The following is a 20,756-nucleotide window of genomic DNA, read 5'->3' on the forward strand; positions in this document are numbered from 1 at the left end:
TTCGATGCCATTATTACTGTTATCAGCTCCACTGCATACACACAGAGATGGTCTGTACATGTTTGCTTAATGTTTACTTCCCTGCGAGGACTATATCCTGCTGCTCCACACCTGTTTGAGGGTTTTCTTTGATCCGTCGGTGAAAACCAATGTATCACTTTATTATTTGTTCTCTAATTATGTTTGAGTAACATAACCTGCTTCGTCCTGTTTCTTTGTTCTCTTAATGTGATTTTTGATTTCAAAATCTATCACTGGAATTGTAAATAACCAGGGAGGGTTCAGAGTTCTCCACCTCTGGTGTTTCCTCCAGATCTCATCAGGTGAGTCGCGGGAAATTATCACATTTCACATTTTTTTCTAAAAAAAACCTTTGCTCTCACAGCGACAGTGTGTTGCAGAGTAATCCTGTATAAATACTCTTCACCACTAGAGGGCAGCACAGAACTTTGCCGGTGAAATGTAAAGTGACAGACGTCAGTGTGGTTCATCTCCACCTCCTGCTACCATCTTGTATCAAAGTACTGTGTCAGTGACAGTGATGGAGAAGTTTTTGAAAACCAGGATCTCAGCTCTTCATCCATCAGGTCCAGGTTTCACACTGAGGGAGGCACTATTAAAAAAAGTCCTTGTTTCTGGATTTACTGGATTCCTGTTGATAAAACTTTGAATAGAAAGACTTTATATTGTTAATAGAGGCTACAGAGTTTCTCTCGTGGACATGGAGGGATAGATTTGTGACAGTTAAGATTTTTACATAATAACGTAAAGCCCCTTCGCCGGAAGTCTTCGCTGGAAGTCTTCGCTGGGGTTGTTTTATGTTGAAAGTCCGGAGCGGAAGTCGGCCTCTCTTCTTCCGGCGGCGTTAAGGTGAACTTCCGGAGCCGCTGTCTGTCACTCGGACCCGAACTCTCCACTACTGACCGATGGGGCCCACAGGTGAGTCCTCGGGCTTTCCCCGGGAGTCTCCGCCGGGCTCCGCTCCACCCGCGGCGGCCTTCGCGTCGCGGCCTTCCCCGGTGGACTCCGCGGGCGGAGCTCCGTTGTAGCCTGGATGCTAACCGTGGCTAAAGAGCGAGTAACTCGCCCTCAACCACACTCCGTGGCGGCAACACCGCATTTAAGCATTTCTCCGTGAATTCGTGGAAAAACGAAAAGCGGAGAAAAGATTTCGGTCGGTCTGGAGCCGCTGAGCCGTTCGGCTGAGTTCGGGCTGGTGTGTGTGTGCAGGTGAGGTGGTGTTTGGCGGAGCCGCGGACGCGACGCGGCCGGTGAACCGGCTGCGGTGGGACCTGAGCCCGGAGGAGATCCGTCGGATGTCCGAGGAGCTCATGGCGCGGACCAAGGCGGTGTACGACGACGTGGCCGCGCTGCCGCTCGACCAGGTCAACCCGGAGAACACGCTCAAGGTGTTGGCCGATGTGGAGGTGGAGTACACCGGTCAGTATACCGGGGAGAACCGGGGAACAGCCGGGGGAGAACCGGGGAACAGCCGGGGGAGAACCGGGGAACAGCGCGGGGGGGGGGGGGGGTGTCCAGGGAACAGCCGGAGGACAGCCGGGGGACAGCTGGGGGAGAACCGGGGGAGAACCGAGGAACAGCCAGGGGAGAACCGGGGAACAGCGGGGGGGGGGGGGGGGGGGGGGATCCAGGGAACAGCCGGGGGAGAACCTAGGAACAGCCGGGGGACAGCTGGGGGAGAACCGGGAAACAGCTGGGGGAGAACCGGGGAACAGCCGGGGGAGAACGGGGGGAGAACCGGGGAACAGCCGGGGGAGAACCGGGAAACAGCTGGGGGAGAACCGGGGAACAGCCGGGGGAGATCCAGGGAACAGCCCTTTTTATAAGAGAATATTTTTTTATAAAATAATTTTTTTATTCAGTTATTGGATACGGAAGTGAAATACTTTGTAAATATTTTTTTAAAATTATTAAAAAGAAGTAGTTTTTAAATCAATATAAGGAAAATTAAAAACGGAAAAAATGTATATGAAAATACATGAATAGACATAATATATTTAACTGTAAACCCTATATTCTTTGAAGTACTTAAAACATTTTTAAAATAAATGGTATTTTAATGAAATAAAAAAAAAAAACATCAAAAAATGTTAAACTTAAATGTTTTAAATTTGAATGTTCATTTTTTAAATAGTAGTATAACAAATCAATAAATGAAGAAATAAAATTGCTGATAGTAGTAACCTTTTATTTAAACAAATCGAACATCACATTGGAGAAATTACAATGGAATCGTCAAATATGTAAGAAAAATCTCATTTTGAAAAAAATAATACATACGTTTTGTTTAAAAAGAAAACAAAAAAAACATTTAAAACTTTTTTTAAAAATGTTGCATTCGGGGACCTTGGTTAAAAAAAAACAGCATCGTGTGCTGCGATGCGTTCGTGTGCGGCGTGGATTTCTGAGCCCCTCCGGAGCGTTCCTGATCAACACAAAGTGCAGCGTTGAGGGAAAACAACAACGGCGCTGTGATTTCTGCTGAGTCAGTGAAAAACAAAACAAAAACAAAACGACTCAGCAAATCAGATCAAAGGAGCTGCTGACACAGCAACAATGACTCGCACTGGCGCTAACGGAGACACGTGTGCTCCGTTAGAAACAAACTAAAATGTGTAAAGCGCAACAGGGCGTGTCCCAGATGTGGTTGATGGTTTAATTACCGGAAAGTGTTTCACATTGTCGTAGCTCATCTTTCTAATGCTAATTATGCTACGACGCATTGGGATTGTGACGCCTGCTAGCGATGCGCGTCTCAGTCGTTGAATAGCAGCGAGTGCGACGACCATGAGTGATGATGAGCGTGACGCAGCGGAGCAACATGCGGCTTACGTAGCAACACGTGTGACGACACGTGGCTAGCATAGCAACACTTGACTAGCGTAAAGACGCATGGCAACACACAATTAGCATTGTGATGTGTGGTTAATGCAGCAATGCACAATTCGCATAGCGACATGCAGCTAACACAATTTAACAGTCAGCATAGCAATGCAATTTACTTATTTACACGTAGCTAATGTAGCAGCACACGCCTATTGCAACAGCGTTTGGCTAACGCAACGACACACAACTGCACAGTAAGCATAACAGCACAGTTAGCTTATTGAAGTATAGCTAACGTGGTGGTGCAGGGCGATCGCAACGAATGACGTGCGGCTAACGTTACAGCACACGGGTGACATAGTGAAGCGATGGCAGCTGACGTAGTAGCCCTTGGCTAACGTAACGGCAGGCAGCTAACCAGGTGTCGCAGTTGCGGGGAAAGCAACAACATGTAGCTAATGTCGTGACTTCTATCTAGCATATTAATAATATGAACACATGGCTTATAATTAATGCATGTAAATAACAATTCCCATTTGTCTTGGCCCCGCCCCCTCCTGGCTTGGCCCCGCCCCCTCCTGGGTTGCAGTCCAGAGGAACGTGCTGGACTTTCCGCAGCACGTGTCTCCGAGTAAAGAGGTTCGCACCGCGAGCACCGAGGCCGACAAGAGTCTGTCGGAGTTCGACGTGGAGATGAGCATGAGGGAGGACGTCTACCGGAGAGTCGTCACTCTGCAGGTCAGTCGACGAGTCAACGAGTCTCAGAGTCGACGAGTCTCAGAGTCAACCTTGACGAGTGTCAAGGTTGACGAGTCGCTAAGTTAACGAGTCGCTAAGTTGACGAGTGTCAAGGTTGACGAGTCGCTAATTTGACGAGTGTCAAGGTTGACGAGTCGCTAAGTTGACGAGTCGCTAAGTTGACGAGTGTCAAGGTTGACAAGTCGCTACGTTGACGAGTCGCTAAGTTGACGAGTGTCAAGGTTGACGAGTCGCTAAGTTGACGAGTCGCTAAGTTGACGAGTGTCAAGGTTGACGTGTCGCTAATTTGACGAGTGTCAAAGTTGACGAGTGTCAAGGTTGACGAGTCGCTAAGTTGACGAGTCGCTAAGTTGACGAGTGTCAAGGTTGACGAGTCGCTAAGTTGACGAGTCGCTAAGTTGACGAGTGTCAAGGTTGACAAGTCGCTACGTTGACGAGTCGCTACGTTGACGAGTCGCTAAGTTGACGAGTGTCAAGGTTGACGAGTCGCTAAGTTGACGAGTCGCTAAGTTGACGAGTGTCAAGGTTGACGAGTCGCTAAGTTGACGAGTGTCAAGGTTGACGTGTCGCTAAGTTGACGAGTGTCAAGGTTGACAAGTCGCTACGTTGACGTGTCGCTAAGTTGACGAGTGTCAAGGTTGACGAGTCGCTAAGTTGACGAGTGTCAAGGTTGACGAGTGTCAAGGTTGACGAGTCGCTAAGTTGACGAGTGTCAAGGTTGACGAGTCGCTAAGTTGACGAGTCGCTAAGTTGACGAGTCGCTAAGTTGACGAGTGTCAAGGTTGACGAGTCGCTAAGTTGACGAGTGTCAAGGTTGACGAGTGTCAAGGTTGACGAGTCGCTAAGTTGACGAGTGTCAAGGTTGACGAGTCGCTAAGTTGACGAGTCGCTAAGTTGACGAGTCGCTAAGTTGACGAGTGTCAAGGTTGACGAGTCGCTAAGTTGACGAGTGTCAAGGTTGACGAGTGTCAAGGTTGACGAGTCGCTAAGTTGACGAGCGTCAAAGTGAAGGAGTCAGTTACTAAGCCAACGAGCCAAGTACCAAAGGAGTCAAAGCATGAAGGAGTGACGGAGTCTTTGTTGGGTTCAGGAGAAGACGGATCCTCAGACCCTCCCTGCAGAGTCCAGACGGTTCCTGGAGAGACTCGTCAAGCTGGGCCGGAGGAACGGACTCCACCTGGACACACACACCCAGGAGGTGTGTGTGTGTGTGTGTGTGTGTGTGTGTGTGTGTGTCTGTGTCTGTGTCTGTGTGTGTGTGTGTGTGTGTGTGTGTGTGTGTTAGTTATCAGGATTTACAGCCATAAAGTAGAACTGAACTGAATGAACGTGGGAACAAAGTGAGTCTCTGGAAAGTTTCATGAAAACAAACTAATAGTTGATTTACCAACGAGTCGCTTGTGCAATAAAGAAATTATAGATTATATATTGTTCCGTTACGTAACGAGGATAAAACACAAAGTCCACTGAGGCTTTTCACGTCCGTGTTCAAATATCTAGTTACACATTGACTGAACCTAGAAAACAGGATTTTATTTTTGTGCGTGTGCGTGTGCGTGTGCGTGCGTGTGTGTGTGTGTGTGTGCAGGAGATCAAGTCCATCAAGAAGCAGCTGAGTTCTCTCTGCATCGACTTCAACAAGAACCTGAACGAGGACACGACCACGCTGTCGCTCAGCAGGGAGGAGCTCGGTGAGGCCACGCCCACTCCCTATACGACCACGCCCACTAGCACTCTGGCCACGCCCACGTTGTTTTGCACTACGTCGTTTTGTCAAGGTCACATTGTCCGAAAAGGTTTTCGGGTGAAAAAAAAAAAGTCCAAAACGGTTTTTCATGCTAGTCGTGACGCGTTCCTTTGAGAACCAAACGTAGCGTCGGGTCCCTCGTCTCCCGCAGGCGGCCTCCCGGACGACTTCCTCAACTCGCTGGAGAAAGACGGCGAGCGTCTGAAGCTGACGCTCAAGTACCCGCACTACTTCCCCACCATGAAGAAGTGCCACGTCCCCGAAACGCGGCGCAAGCTGGAGGAAGCCTTCAACTCCCGCTGCAAGCTGGTAAGCTAGCCTCAAAGCGAAACATCAAAGCATCAAAGCGTCTCGTGCTTCTTTGGTGGGAAACCTGGTTGATGGAGGTTCGTCTGAGGGTCTCATAGAGGCTGAACCCTCCTGGTCTCGACAGACTCCTGGTTCTTGGTGATATTCGGATGTTTTTTTTTTCGGCACAAATCTCTCGGTATCGCCGCCACTGGGCGGCGCCATTTCCCACCCCGACAGCGCGGTCGCATGATTCTGGGGAAACGCTTGACGCCGGCCGTTGTTTTCTTCCCGATTCATGTTCCCGGTTCTGGTCGGTGACGCTGCGTCGCTCCTGGAACACATTCTGGTTGGACGGCGGCGCGGAATCCCTCCAATTACGTCGTCGGGAGAAACTCCTCGTCGTCGGCCATTTTGAATTTTTCACTTCCGTCAACACTCAGATCGTCACGGGAACGAATTAAGAAACTCGGTCGAATTCAACACATAAAAACAGATTTAACTAAAACAACGTATTTTTGATTATTTTGACTTTCTAATCCTGAAGTTTCATAAATTTTTATGGTTCAGAAAAAAAGGTTGACGGAAGAGGAGGAGGAAGAACAGGGACAGGATTTGATTTGTTAATATAATAAAAATACATGACACACATTTACCAGGTTACTAAAAAAAAAGTATATGGATAAAAAGTGACCAATACAATAAATAAGGTATTGCAGTAGGTAGTTTACAACATAAGAATTTTGGGGTGAAAAACTTTCCATGCGATGTTTGTGACAATTTTGTAAAACATTCCTACAAATGTTTTCACAAATAATATTTGAACTATTCAGTGTAAAACGTAAACAAACTGTTGTGAACGACGTACGGAAGTTTCACGTTCTTTGATATTCATTAAAAAGTTTGTCACGTTTTTAACGTCCATATATGGTGTTAAAAACACAAAAAACGTTTGTGGACAGACTTTTTGTAAAGATGAGAAAAATAAATGTTTCCAGTGTTTTTCATGAAAAGTACAAATATGGTTTGTGTCTGATGATCTTTTAAAAATCATGTTTAAAAAAACACTTGTACAGAAACGTCACAAACCTTTAAATGAGATAAATCTTAAATTAACGGTTCAGTGATGAACAAATATTTGTGAAAAACTTACAAATTTAGATTTATCGTCAATTGTTTTTAAAAAACAAACAAACCTTGTGAGCTGACGTTGAAATAACAGTCAATTTAAAATTTTCATGAACTGAACATATGTTTTTTTTTGGGAAACGTCGTGTCGGAAGTTTTGTTAAAAAACATGGACGTTTTTTCATCAACTTGAACGTACAATTAAGAAAAATTGTACGTAAACAATTTTCAGTAAAAAGTCACGTTCAGACATTTTGATTAAAAAAAACCTTGTGAATGAATGTTAGGATTAAAAACGAAGCTCAGCGGAGGAATAGTTTTAAAACTGCCTCTTTGTCTTCGCCTCAAAGTTTTTCCGCCCGTTGCTCCGCAGGAAAACTCCGCCATCTTGAAGGAGTTGCTAGCGCTGCGCGCGCGGAAGAGCTCGCTGCTCGGCTTCGCCACGCACGCCGACTTCGTGCTGGAGATGAACATGGCGAAGACGAGCGAGAAGGTCGCCGGCTTCCTGGGTGAGTCTTGTCGTTGGGGAGGGGGGCGGGGCCAGCGGAGGGGGGCGGGGCTAACCGTGTCCTCCGTCCCGCAGACGAGCTGGCGCGGCGCCTGAAGCCGCTCGGCGACGAGGAGCGCGCCGTGCTGCTGCGGCTGAAGGAGGCGGAGTGTAAGAAAAGGGGCGTGGCCTTCAGCGGCGAACTGCACGCCTGGGACACGCGCTACTACATGACGCAGGTCAGTCGCCGGCGATGCTAACGGGTCACCGCGCAGCCCGCCGCCTGGAGGAACACGGCGACACTTTATTTACTTTACGAAGTTTTTACGTTTTCAACCAATTTTCTTCCATGGAATGTTTTGTGCCGCGTTTCTTTACGCCAACAAGTATTTGACTATGAATGGTTTTTATTTTTGAATATTTTGACTAAAATGTCAATTTTTTTAAATCTTTGAATATTTTGACAAAAATTTAATTTTTTTAAATTTTTGAATATTTTGACAAATTAAAAAATATATTTTTGAATATTTTGAATAAAGTTTCCATTGTTTTTATTTTTGAAGATTTTCACTAAAATTTTAATTTAAAAAAAAAATGCTTTATATTTTGACTAAAATGTCAAGTTATTTTGTATTTTTGAATATTTAGACAAATTTCAATTTTCTTTGAACTTTTTAATATTTTGACTAAAATGTAAATTTTTTATTTTTGAATATTTTGAATAATCTTTCTATTTCTTTATTTTTTAATATTTTGACACAATAAAAAAATTAATGAACATTTTGACTAAAATTAAAAAAAAAATAAATAAATTTTTAATAAAATGTCCATTTTTTATTTTGAAATACTTGGACTGAAATGTCCAGACGTGTTGCTGTGGTCGATGTGTCGCGTTGCCGTGTTGCTGTGGTCGATGTGTTGCGTTGCCATGTTGCTGTGGTTGATGTGTTGCGTTGCCGTGTTGCTGTGGTTGATATGCTGCGTTGCCGTGTTGCTGTGGTTGATGTGTTGCGTCTCCGTGTTGCGTTGCCAGGTGGAGGAGACGGAGTACGCGGTGGACCAGAACCTGCTGAAGGAGTTCTTCCCGCTGGACGTGGTGACTGAAGGTCTGCTGCAGATCTACCAGCAGCTGCTGGGCCTCACCTTCACGCGGCTGCCGGGCGCCGCCGACGTCTGGCACCCCGACGTTTCTACGTACTCCGTGTACGACCCGAAGAGCGGCGAGACGCTAGGACACTTCTACCTCGACCTGCACCCGAGGTACACACACACACACGTGTACGATGTTTTTCCCGAAAATCTTGCTTTTCCATGTTTTTCACGAAAATGTTAATTTGCAAAATATTTCACGGAAATTTGAATTTGCCAGTTTTCATGAAAATTGGAATTTGCCAGTTTTCACGGAAATTTGAATTTGCTAAATTTTTCACAGAAATTTCAATTTGTACAATTTTTCAAAGAAATTTCAATTTGGTAAATAATTCACGGAAATTTTAATTTGCAAGATTTGTCACGAAAATGTTAATTTGCAAAATATTTCACGGAAATTTTAATTTGCCAGTTTTAGTGAAAATTGGAATTTGCCAGTTTTCATGGAAATTTGAATTGGCTAAATTTTTCACAGAAATTTCAATTTGTACAACTTTTCAAAGAAATTTCAATTTGCAAAATTTTTCACGGAAATTTCAATTAGCAAAATTTTTCACGGAAATTTCAATTTGCTAAATAATTCACGGAAATTTTAATTTGCGAAACTTTTCCCGAAAATTTTAATTTGTTAAATTTTTCCCGGCAAAAAATTTTTTGCGATGTTTTTCACAAATGTTAATTTGCGTTGCCGAAAAGCATTTCAAATTAAAGGTTTGGCGTCGTGAGCTTCATTCAGCCACAAGCTTTTAGTCGACTGAAGTTTTTCATCCGTGTTTATTTTTCCTCGAACTCTTTTTCTCGGCTAACGTTGGCCAGTGTGTCGCCATGGTGATAACGATGTTCTGCCCCGCCCCCTGCAGGGAGGGCAAGTACTCCCACGCGGCGTGCTTCGGCCTGCAGCCCGGCTGCCGCCTCGCCGACGGCTCCCGCCAGATGTCGGTGGCGGCCATGGTGGCCAACTTCAGCCGGCCGACGGCGGCGGCGCCGGCGCTGCTGCAGCACGACGAGGTGGAGACGTACTTCCACGAGTTCGGCCACGTCATGCACCAGCTGTGCGCGCGCGCCGACTACGCCATGTTCAGCGGCACGCACGTGGAGCGCGACTTCGTGGAGGCGCCGTCGCAGATGCTGGAGAACTGGGTGTGGGAGAAGGAGCCGCTGGAGCGCATGTCGCGGCACCACCGGAGCGGCGAGACGCTGCCGCAAGGCCTGCTGGGAAAACTCACGCGCTCCAGGCTCGCCAACACCGGCAAGTACACGTTAGCACGCTAGGCTAGCTAGCGCGGTGAACAACAGAGGCGGGACTCTGTTGTTCCTCTACTGGTTTTTTATTCAGAATTTTTTCATGGCACACAAACACACTGGCGCCCTCTAGCCGCTAGCTAACGACACACACCCAATTTGTACGCAAAGATTTGACAAAAAATGCACGTGAACAATGAAAAACCTAATTAGTCTACGACCATTTGCGTCTACGGATGCGTTTTTGCTCTACAAACATGTCGGCTACGCACTTTTAGTTTGTTTCCACGGGTTGCCATGGTGATGACGTAGTCGACCCGTTGTTGTTGTTTACCACATTTTTCTCTGCGTTGTTTTCCCGCCAGGCCTCTTCAACCTGCGTCAAATCGTGCTAGCTAAGCTGGACCAGGCGCTGCACACGCGGCCGGGACTGGAACCTGAGGTGGAGTACGCGCGACTCTGCGAGGAGCTACTGGGGGTTCCCGCCTCCGCAGGTAGGCTAACATGCTAGCGCGCGAACAAAGCCGAGGTGAGGCCGCTGTTATGCTAAGCTCCGGCTAACGTGGGGGAAACGCTAAAAACAAACTCTGTTCTGCTTCATTTCTTCGGTTCAAAAATGGCCAAAAAAAAATTCCCGAAATCTTACTTTTCGACGTTTTTCACGAAAATTTTTATTTGCAAAAATTTGTCAAAAATTTGTAGCCAATTCATGTTTTGGTCTAAACTCACTGCAGAATCATGGTATCCACATTTTTTTATTCACGAAAATAGCTAATTATTGTTTGATAAAACAATAATTCGTGTCTGAACGTTTTTGTGAAAAGCGTTTTTGTGAAAAGCGTTTTTGTGAAAGCGTACAGAATCTTGCTAAAAGAAACAGTGACGTAAATGTTTTTCTTCCACTAACTTTTTGTGAAAACTCATTGTGAACGGACTTTTATTCGTATTTATTTTAACTGAAGGACGCTAAGCTCCGCCCCTTGCTCAATAAGCCCCGCCTCCTCCCACAGGCACCAACATGCCAGCGACGTTCGGCCACCTGGCCGGCGGCTACGATGCTCAGTACTACGGCTACCTGTGGAGTGAAGTTTTCTCCATGGACATGTTCCGCAGCCGATTCAAGACTGAAGGCATCATGAACCCACAGGTAAGCCCCGCCCACCACCGGGTAAGCCCCGCCCACCACAGAGAAAACAGATTCTTCCATTCAGTGAATTTTGTTGATCCACCAACTTTTTTCCAAGTTTTATTTTTGGTTTGCCGCTTTTCTTTTTGGTCTCCGAACTTTTCTGTGTCGCCATGTTGATGACGTTGCTTTTGCCGTGTGCCTGCTGCCCCTGACTCCGCCCCCCCCCCCTGCTCTCTGATTGGCCGCCAGGTGGGTCTGGACTATCGGCGTTGCATTCTGTCTCCCGGCGGCTCTCTGGACGCCGACCAGATGCTCCGGAACTTTCTGGGCCGCGAACCGGAACAGGAAGCCTTTCTGCTCAGTAAAGGACTGAGCACCGAGGCCACGCCCACCCAGCCCTGCTGACCAATCACGGCACAGCCACCGAGGCCACGCCCATTGCCAATAAAAACCCACCTTCACGTTTCAACCTTGTCCGGCTCATGTCTTTACAAACAAAACACGCTAGTGAGGCTATGCTAATAGCTTTAATTAGGTCATAGGTCAACTTGTTTGATGCCGTTGTGAACATGACTCGGCATTTATTGGAAAAGTGCTGACTGCATTTATAGACTTGGCATTTGTTGAAAAAAACATTTAAATCCTGACTTATCGGTTACTGAAAACATTAAAACTGTTTTGCTAACAGTTGCTGAAAAAAGATTCATGGCTTCATTTATTGAAAATACATAAAACATGACTGGACAGTTTCTGGTCCACCTCCTCTTCATCCTCCTCTTCATCAGCCTCTTCATCCTCTGCCTCTTCATCCTCGTCTTCCTCCTCCGCCTCTTCATCCTCCTCCTCTTCTTCCTCCTCATCAGCCTCTTCATCCTCCTCCTCCTCTTCATCAGCCTCTTCATCCTCCTCCTGCTCCTCCTCTTCATCCTCCGCCTCTCTTCCTCTTCATCCTCCTCCTCTTCATCAGCCTCTTCATCCTCCTCCTCCTCTTCATCAGCCTCTTCATCCTCCTCCTCCTCTTCATCAGCCTCTTCATCCTCCTCTTCCTCCTCCTCCTCTTCCTCCTCCTCCTCCAGCAGGTGTCTTCCAGAAATAGCCCCGCGGCTCCTGAGTAGCAGTTAAGCCGCTTTGGCGGCTCCCCTGGCGGCTTGATGCTCTAATCCTCCCCGGCGGGGGGGCGGGGGTGGAGGGGGCGGATGGCGGGGGGGGGGTAGGAGACTGGCTCGGCTCTGCCGGGCTTTGACTCGCTGCCAGCAGCCGCACCGGGTACCGGGGGAGCCGGGGGAACCGGGGGGAAGCCATGGAGGAGCTGCTGCTGCCGAGCGGGGAGGAGGAGCCGCGGCGCGGCGGCGGGACGATGAGCGAGCGGCTCCGGGGCTTCCTCCGCGGCCAGGCCGAGTGGGGCCGAGCCGTGCGGGGCTTCCTCCGCCGGAACGGGCTGCTCACGCTGTCCGTGGTGGCGGTGATCACCGGCTGCACGCTGGGCTTCATGCTCCGGGGGACGCACCTGTCCACACAGGTGAGGGGTGGGGGGGGGCTGGAGGTAGCCGTTAGCCTAGCATCAGTTAAGCTCATGCTAACGGGAGTAAATAATATTTATGAGCTTCCTGCTAACAGAAAAGAAAAGTGACTGACAGCTGGCGACGCAGAGTAAACAAGTTTACAGTGTAAACAAGGAGCATCAGTATTAAGTGGCTTAGCAATAATTAGCTTGATCTTCAGAGTAGCAACAGGTGTCATTAGCATTAAGCCGCATGCTAGCATGAGATTAACGCTACAGGTAGCTTAGCTTTAATTAGCCTCATGCTAACAGAAACTAAAGCGAGTGTAACTGGTAGCATTAGCATGATTTAGCTTTATGCTAACAGTAGCTACAAAGGGTTGGGGTTGGAGCACGGGAGCATGAACAGGATTTAGCATTAGCATTTACTAGCCAATGTAGCATGTTTAACAGCTTGCAGAGCTCAAATTAGCTTCTGATCCATCTGAGCTTCACCTGGAAAACCACTGAGAATAAAAGTCTCTTCTTGTTTCAGGCTAAAATCTACTTCTCGTTTCCCGGAGAGCTGCTAATGAGGATGCTAAAGATGCTAATCCTGCCACTCATCACGTCCAGGTGGGGCGAGCTACATGCTAGGCTAAGCTAACGTGTTTACACAGCGCTGCAGCCTTCAGCCTGAAGCTCTGAAGGATTTCAGCACTTGTGCTATGCTAGTGTCGCTAGCGGCTTGATGCTAACTCTGGTTTTACTTTGATGGCCGTCGTTTTCAATGTTTATCTATCAACCTTAATGACGTTTTTCATAAAACATTGGTATTTAAGAAGAAATAAAGTTAATTAGTCATTTATTAGTAAATTAGTCAAGTCTGTACTGTTGTTCCCAACAAGTTTGCCATTTTTTTCACTGTTTTTTGTTTTAAAACTAGCTAATTTGGTGTATTTCAAGTTTGTATATAATGTTGTTGGGGTTTTTTTTAACCAAAAATGTTAATTTGCAATGTTTTGCCAGAAAAAGTTTTTTCCCCCACGATTTTCTTTAAAAAAAAAGTTAATTTGCGACACTTTTCCAGTTTTCGACTGCTAGCAGCGCGATGCTAACACCCTACAGCTTCCCATGTGACGTTTCCCGCTAATAGTTGTTTTGCGATGTTTTGCGATGTTTTGCTGCGATGCCGCGGTTCCCCGGTTCCCCAGTCTGATGTCGGGTCTGTCGTCGATGGAGTCGCGGGCGTGCTGCAGGATGGGCGTCCTCACCGTCACCTACTACCTGTGGACGACCTTCATGGCCGTCGTGGTCGGAATCGTTCTGGTTCTGATCATCAAGCCGGGAGTCGGGACCACCATGGAGAGCAACCGCCTGGGGGGCGGGCCCGTCATGACATCAGCAGACGCCTTGCTCGACCTCATCAGGTGAGTCAGAGAGGGGGCGTGGCCAGTGGGGACATCATCAGGATAGTAAGAGGGGGCGGGGCCAGTGGTGACATCATCAGGATAGTAAGAGGGGGCGGGGCCAGTGGGACATCATCAGGATAGTAAGAGGGGGCGGGGCCAGTGGGGACATCATCAGGATAGAAAGAGGGGGCGGGGCCAGTGGGGACATCATCAGGATAGTAAGAGGGGGCGGGGCCAGTGAGACATCATCAGGATAGTAAGAGGGGGTGGGGCCAGTGGTAACATCAGGATGTGAGGGGGCAGAGCCAGTGGTGACATCATCAGGATAGTAAGAGGGGGCGGGGCCAGTGGGACATCATCAGGATAGTAAGAGTGGGCGGGGCCAGTGGGACATCATCAGAATAGTAAGAGGGGGCGGGGCCAGTGAGACATCATCAGGATAGTAAGAGTGGGCGGGGCCAGTGGGACATCATCAGAATAGTAAGAGGGGCGGGGCCAGTGAGACATCATCACGATAGTAAGAGGGGGTGGGGCCAGTGGTAACATCAGGATGTGAGGGGGCAGAGCCAGTGGTGACATCATCAGGATAGTAAGAGGGGGCGGGGCCAGTGGGACATCATCAGGATAGTAAGAGGGGGCGGGGCCAGTGGGACATCATCAGGATAGTAAGAGGGGGCGGGGCCAGTGGTGACATCAGGATGGTGAAGGGGGGCGGAGCCAGTGGTAACATCAGGATGTTGAGGGGGCGGAGCCAGTGGTGACATCAGGATGGTGAATGGGGGCGGAGCCAGTGGTGACATCAGGATGTTGAGGGGGCGGAGCCAGTGGTGACATCAATATTAACATTTTAGCCAAAATTATTGTATAAGAACATTTTGTTTAAAACAGTAACAATTTTTGGGTGATAAATATTGAGTCCTAATGATGTTTAATATCAGACAATGTTTTCATGGACCGGCCTTTAAAGTGGATAAATACAACAGAATAAAACGATACGACCGGCATTAAAGCTGCTATTTTCTAAATATAATAATAAAGGTGAATCCATGTGAAAAATATTGTACACGAACATTCTTTTCAAGCATTTTTGTGGTAAAAATTGTTTCTGAACTTTTTGGTGAAAAACATTTTCTTTATGAATTTTTGGATAAAAAACATTTACAAATGTGTTTCCGAGACACTTTGTATGCAAAGATTTTTACAAGCAACATGTACAGTATTTTCTCTGTTTTAACCATCGCAAAACCATTTTCCTTAAAACAAACATTAACGAAATACGAGTTCGGCTCGGAAGTGATGGGTTTGGACTCATCCTGGTTGTTGACCTTTGACCCCACCCCTCCCCCACAGGAACATGGTTCCTTCAAACCTCATTGAGGCCACGTTCCAGCAGGTAAGTTCTGCCATCTCTGGTCTAAATTCATAGGCCCCGCCCCCTCAAGTGTAACTCCATTAGCTCCGCCCCCTCCTCTGGTCTAGCACCATTAGCCCCACCCCCTCTGTTCAAACTTCAATTTGCTCCGCGCCCTCTAATGGAACTTCTTAAGCTCCGCCCCTTCCGGACTAAGCCTGGCCCCTCCCCCGCCCACAGTACAAGACGGACCTGATCCCGATCCTGAAGGTTCCGGTGCGCACCGTCCCGCCCAGCTTTGTGTACGTGTTGCCGGACGAGGGCGACGGCCCCCGGGGGCGGACCGTGTACCTGGAGCTGACTCCGCCCCCTGAGGTCACGTACAAGACCAGTCCAGGAAGCAGCCAGCAGATGAACGTGCTCGGAATCGTCATCTTCTCCGCTACCATGGGTACGTAGCACGCTAGCTAGCCGCTGTCTGTGTACCGCCTGGAAAAAACTTCGTATACGACCTTCATTTGTGAAAAACATTACAAATGAGCTTTATTTGTGGAAAACCTCGTACAGAACTTGTGAGTTACGCGTTTGTTCCCGCTATGCTAGGTCTGCTGCTCGGCAGGATGGGAGATCGCGGTTCGCCGCTCGTTAACGTTTGTCAGTGCATCAACGAGTGCGTCATGAAGATTATCAACGCCGCCGTGTGGTACGTACAGTGTGTGAGCTGAACCTCGGTGGGGGGGGGGGGGGGGGGGGGGTTTACTGGTCATCACAGGGACGTCTTGTCCAATGACGTCCTACATTGACGTACAGGAAACACGGAGCAGCTCCTCAGGGATTTGAACCCGAACCTCCTGACTGAATCGCGTCTGAACCAAATCAACAACCTCACAAAAACCTGACATACTTTAAAGTGTCTGTGACACCATGTCACATGTTGATTTAATACATTTTCCCTTAAAAAATAAAAGCCTGAGAGGAAGGAGGAAGTGACATATATAGTAGGAGACTTCTACGAGATTGTGTGTGTTTACACAGCAGACATAGCCTGTTACTGCTGGAGCCTGTTACTGCTGGAATCTACTGACTATTACACCTTCACCCCTGTAGGAGTTTGACAGGATGAGATCTTAGCTCTTCACAATGCTAACGTTAGCGCTTCACTTCCTGCAGTAGCTGAGCAATGCTAACGTTAGCACTTCACTTCCTGCGGTAGTTAAGCAATGTTAACGTTAGCACTTCACTTCCTGCAGTAGTTAAGCAACGCTAACGTTAGCTCTTCACTTCCTTCAGTAGCTGAGCAATGCTCGCATTAGCTCTTCACTTCCTGCAGTAGTTAAGCAACGCTAACGTTAGCTCTTCACTTCCTTCAGTAGCTGAGCAATGCTCGCATTAGCTCTTCACTTCCTGCAGTAGTTAAGCAACGCTAACGTTAGCTCTTCACTTCCTTCAGTAGCTGAGCAATGCTCGCATTAGCTCTTCACTTCCTGCAGTAGTTAAGCAACGCTAACGTTAGCTCTTCACTTCCTTCAGTAGCTGAGCAATGCTCGCATTAGCTCTTCACTTCCTGCAGTAGTTAAGCAACGCTAACGTTAGCTCTTCACTTCCTTCAGTAGCTGAGCAATGCTCGCATTAGCACTTCACTTCCTGCAGTAGTTAAGCAACGCTAACGTTAGCTCTTCACTTCCTTCAGTAGCTGAGCAATGCTCGCATTAGCACTTCACTTCCTGCAGTAGTTAAGCAACGCTAACGTTAGCTCTTCACTTCCTTCAGTAGCTGAGCAATGCTCGCATTAGCTCTTCACTTCCTGCAGTAGTTAAGCAACGCTAACGTTAGCTCTTCACTTCCTTCAGTAGCTGAGCAATGCTCGCATTAGCTCTTCACTTCCTGCAGTAGTTAAGCAACGCTAACGTTAGCTCTTCACTTCCTTCAGTAGCTGAGCAATGCTCGCATTAGCTCTTCACTTCCTGCAGTAGTTAAGCAACGCTAACGTTAGCTCTTTACTTCCTGCAGTGGTTGATCAATGCTAACGTTAGCTCTTCACTTCCTGCAGTGGTTAAGCAATGCTAACGTTAGCGCTTCACTTCCTGCAGTGGTTAAGCAATGCTAACCATTATTTCCGCCCCCTCAGGTACTTCCCGTTCGGCATCGTGTTCCTGGTCGCAGGGAAGATCTTGGACATGCAGGACCCCAGCACGCTGGGCCTGAAACTGGGCTGGTACGGCATCACGGTGCTCGCCGGGCTCTTCGTACATGGCCTGGTGCTGCTGCCGACATTCTACTTCCTGTTGACACGGCAGAATCCCTTCAGCTACATCCGCGGCTTGCTGCAGGCCATGGTAATCGCCCTGGCAACCAGCTCCAGGTCAGTCATCGCTCTCATGCTAACTAACACATTTAGCTGGTGCTAACATTAGCATCAAGTAGCAGAAGCTTACCAGACCGAGCTGTGACGTTAGCATCTCTCTCCAGCTCGGCTACGCTCCCGATCACGATGAAGTGTCTCTTGGAGAATTGCCACGTTGACCGGCAGATTGCCCGCTTCGTGTTGCCGGTCGGAGCAACGATCAATATGGATGGTACGGCGCTGTATGAAGCTGTGGCGGCCATCTTTATAGCGCAGGTCAATGACTACGAGCTGGACTTCGGACAACTGGTCACGATCAGGTAACAGATCAGCATGCTAACAGCTAACAGACATTCCCCCCAAAAAATCTAAGCGAATTATAGCATGTTAGCCTTTTTAGCGACTATATCAGAAGCTAATTTAGTGTGTTAGCCTTTTAGCGGCTGTAGTAGGCGATTTTGAATCTAGTTATAGCATTTTAGCCTTTTTAACTAATTTGATGTAAATATTAGCAAGTTAGCCTTTTTGGTTGCTAGTAATTTGAAGCTAAATTAAGCATTTTAGATGCTAATATTGACCTAATTTGTAGTTAACTTTAGCAGTTACCAAATAAAGCATTAAAAACTTCAGAGAGTTACAGAAAGTTTTGCGACACTAACGCTAAGCAATGCAACGTTAATGCTAACCTTCCCCACCAGCATCACAGCAACGGCAGCAAGCATTGGTGCAGCGGGGATCCCGCAGGCCGGCCTGGTTACCATGGTGATCGTGTTGACGTCGGTGGGCCTCCCGCCCGATGACATCACACTGATCGTAGCCATCGATTGGATCCTGTGAGTTGTTGCTCCAGAGACCTGAGAGAGTGTCATATTGTGGTGGTTTCGCTCTCACAGCCCCCCCCACCCCCCCCCCCACCCCTGTTTCCATAGCGACCGCTTCAGGACAATGATCAACGTGCTTGGAGATGCGCTCGCTGCCGGAATCATTGCTCATCTCTGTCGGAAGGATTTCCCGCTCAGCGGCACCACCAAGGTGACGCTAATGCTAACACCTGGCTAAGTATAATGCCAATGCTAACAGCTCTTAGAACTATAGCATTCATACTAACTTCTGGCTAATGTTAACAGCTGGTCTAGCCAATCTTGCAGGATTCTAAAGTCACGCTAATGGTCACTAAAGCTAGCAGGACTGTTATGCCATGCTAATTCTAAGCTAAGCTACCTCTTCTCCCCCTAGGTTCCGTCGTACGGCACGTCCGCTCCTCAGGACGTTCCGATGTCGGAGCTTCACACTCACAAAGATCCGCCGTTCGAGTCGGAGTCTCCGGGACATTGTCACGCGCACACCGTCTACTACAACATCTGTCAGGTGTGAGCGCGCTAACGCTACGACGTTCTCCTACGACGTGAACCGGAAGTGTTGGACTGAAACCTCGACCCGGAACCGGCTGGAACCGGAACCGTGACGCCAAATAACGATGACATTGGAGGAATTAATGCAAAATAGTAACGCTAGCAACCGGCAGGAACAAGAGTAGATAGACGTCACTCGTACGACTTTTCAACTTCGTCAGCAGCACCAAAGCTTTACATCGTTTCTCACAGCCACCAGTGGCGGCGGCGGCTCACTGCATTGGTCAACCTCCTCCCATCAGGCGTGTCGCCCGGCCAACCGACACATGCCGCCACACAAGTCCAACCGATAACGAACATCTATGATCAATAATGAACACTTCTAACCGATAACAACTTATCGCGATCGGTACAAACGAAAAACGATGAAAACCGACTGGTCGCAACCAGAATGACCGATAACGACGGATATTGAACAATTAGCAGAACATTAGCGAACTAGCAGTGTCAGTCATCACGTTGGCTAACTTTTTACGTTTTCTCCGATTCTTTTTTTTTTTTTTTTTTGAGCGTTTGCAGACTGGTCCCCCACTAGCTATCTCAGCTAGCTGTGTTAGCTAGCTGTGTTAGCTAGCTGGGACGAACCTGTTTTTGTACACATTAGCATGCTGGCATGCGTTCCGCTCTGACTTCCTGTGAAGTCGCCTCCCGGTTAACCGATTCTCGTTTCCGTTTCAATGGAACCACTCGATCTGCGCTAGCTAGCGTAGCACATTTAGTCGAGGAAAGCTGAAGGAGTTGGCCTCATAAGCTAGCTTGATTCCTTTAGCTTTCCACGCCCTGAGTGAGTTTGTGATGCAAATTAGCCTTCAAAGTCTTAGCCTAGTGCTATCAATGCTAGCTTGTGAGAAAACTAAAGGAGTTAGCCCAGAAAGCTAGCATTAGCTTAGCTTTCTCAGGTGTAAAGCTAAGACTCAGCCTGATAACTCCAAGGGAGCAAACGGAGTTAGCTGATAAAGCTAGCATCCCACCGATAGCTACGATGCTTATTCCAAAACAAACAAGTTAGCCTTTAATGCTATGCATAGCCTAGCTTCTTCAGGCCTAAAGCTAATGCAAGCTACCATGCCAACTCCTTTAGCTTTTCCCAAATTATGATGCTGTGGGAAGTTGGCCTCTATAGCTAACGTTAGGCACAGTGGCTAACTCTTTTAGCATTAAGCAGTTAGTTAGCTAATAGAGTTGACCTCGGACACTAACAACAGCAAGCACCAACGCTAGCGCCCAAGCTAACGTAGATCTGCCTTAACTGGAACAATTAGCATTGTGCTATCACCATGCTAATGAACATTTTTGTATCGGTGTTTAATAAACAACCTGTGTTTGACTCTGTGTATTCGGCTTTGTTGGAGTAATCAGATTACATCTTGAAAAATTAAAACATTTTTATTGATGATATGTAGCTAACGATGGAGATAACAAAGCTAATGTCTTTAAGGCACTAATAGAACTTACAAATCGAATAAACCCAATGTAGTTTGTAAAGCGAAGAAGCTAACAAAGCTAAACTGACAAAGCTAACGGATTTAACCGAGCTCATAAATCCTATTAATCTAATGAAGCTGAATTGAAGCTAATAAATCTGGCAAAGGTAGTGAAGTTAAACAAGCTAACAAATCTAAACCGCACAAAGTACCAACACCGCTAAATTCCACAAAGCGAGTGAAGCTAACAAAACTAACCCCGAAGAAGCTATACAGATGTGGCTAATGGAGCTAATGAAGATAGCGAGGAGACGAGAAAGCTGATGATTCGATGACATCGAGGTTATTTTTGCCGCGAGCCGCTAATCGGATGAAGCGGCACGAGACCACCGCATTAGCGTTAGCGCTGGCTAATCCTCCAGAGATCATCGGGGGCTCGACCAGGAGGGATTACCCGGGGAAGGTGATGCACCGGTGTGCTGCAGCAGCTGGATCGGTACCCTCAACCACACGGACGTCGTCCTGCACCGCTGGGAATTCCCGCCACGAGAAGTCGG

At 47.6% G+C, this 20,756-nt stretch overlaps 2 protein-coding genes across 2 annotated transcripts; both read left to right on the top strand.

Annotated features, from left to right (window-relative positions):
• The first annotated feature begins 860 nt into the window (after positions 1–860).
• Positions 861–11,247, top strand: thop1 (thimet oligopeptidase 1). The gene is made up of 13 exons (XM_080506790.1): positions 861–939; positions 1,231–1,440; positions 3,437–3,585; positions 4,697–4,804; positions 5,195–5,297; positions 5,505–5,662; positions 7,143–7,278; positions 7,353–7,495; positions 8,290–8,516; positions 9,266–9,654; positions 10,013–10,141; positions 10,658–10,794; positions 11,026–11,247. Exons 1-13 carry the CDS (start codon positions 927–929, stop codon positions 11,179–11,181), a joined length of 2,058 nt encoding a protein of 685 aa, XP_080362916.1. The 5' UTR covers positions 861–926; the 3' UTR covers positions 11,182–11,247.
• An 807-nt stretch (positions 11,248–12,054) lies between these two features.
• LOC308137954 (excitatory amino acid transporter 5-like) lies at positions 12,055–20,025 on the top strand. The gene is made up of 11 exons (XM_080506863.1): positions 12,055–12,295; positions 12,813–12,892; positions 13,471–13,686; positions 15,019–15,061; positions 15,260–15,470; positions 15,623–15,722; positions 17,148–17,381; positions 17,489–17,683; positions 18,062–18,196; positions 18,293–18,395; positions 18,600–20,025. The coding sequence occupies exons 1-11, from the start codon at positions 12,077–12,079 to the stop codon at positions 18,735–18,737; spliced, it is 1,674 nt and encodes a 557-aa protein (XP_080362989.1). The 5' UTR covers positions 12,055–12,076; the 3' UTR covers positions 18,738–20,025.
• The last annotated feature ends 731 nt before the right edge of the window (positions 20,026–20,756 follow it).

The sequence above is a fragment of the Blennius ocellaris genome (assembly GCF_963422515.1).
Source record: "Blennius ocellaris genome assembly, chromosome: 12".
NCBI lineage: Eukaryota > Metazoa > Chordata > Actinopteri > Blenniiformes > Blenniidae > Blennius > Blennius ocellaris.

Bases quoted from the DNA above. Each gene is read 5' to 3' on its own strand.
- LOC308137954 (XM_080506863.1), top strand. From the start codon at position 12,077: ATGGAGGAGCTGCTGCTGCCGAGCGGGGAGGAGGAGCCGCGGCGCGGC. The intron at 15,062-15,259 runs GTAAGTTCTGCC...CCCCGCCCACAG, and splicing joins TTGAGGCCACGTTCCAGCAG to TACAAGACGGACCTGATCCC. The intron at 18,197-18,292 runs GTGAGTTGTTGC...CTGTTTCCATAG, and splicing joins GTAGCCATCGATTGGATCCT to CGACCGCTTCAGGACAATGA.
- thop1 (XM_080506790.1), top strand. The intron at 5,298-5,504 runs GTGAGGCCACGC...CGTCTCCCGCAG, and splicing joins GCTCAGCAGGGAGGAGCTCG to GCGGCCTCCCGGACGACTTC. The intron at 10,795-11,025 runs GTAAGCCCCGCC...ATTGGCCGCCAG, and splicing joins AAGGCATCATGAACCCACAG to GTGGGTCTGGACTATCGGCG.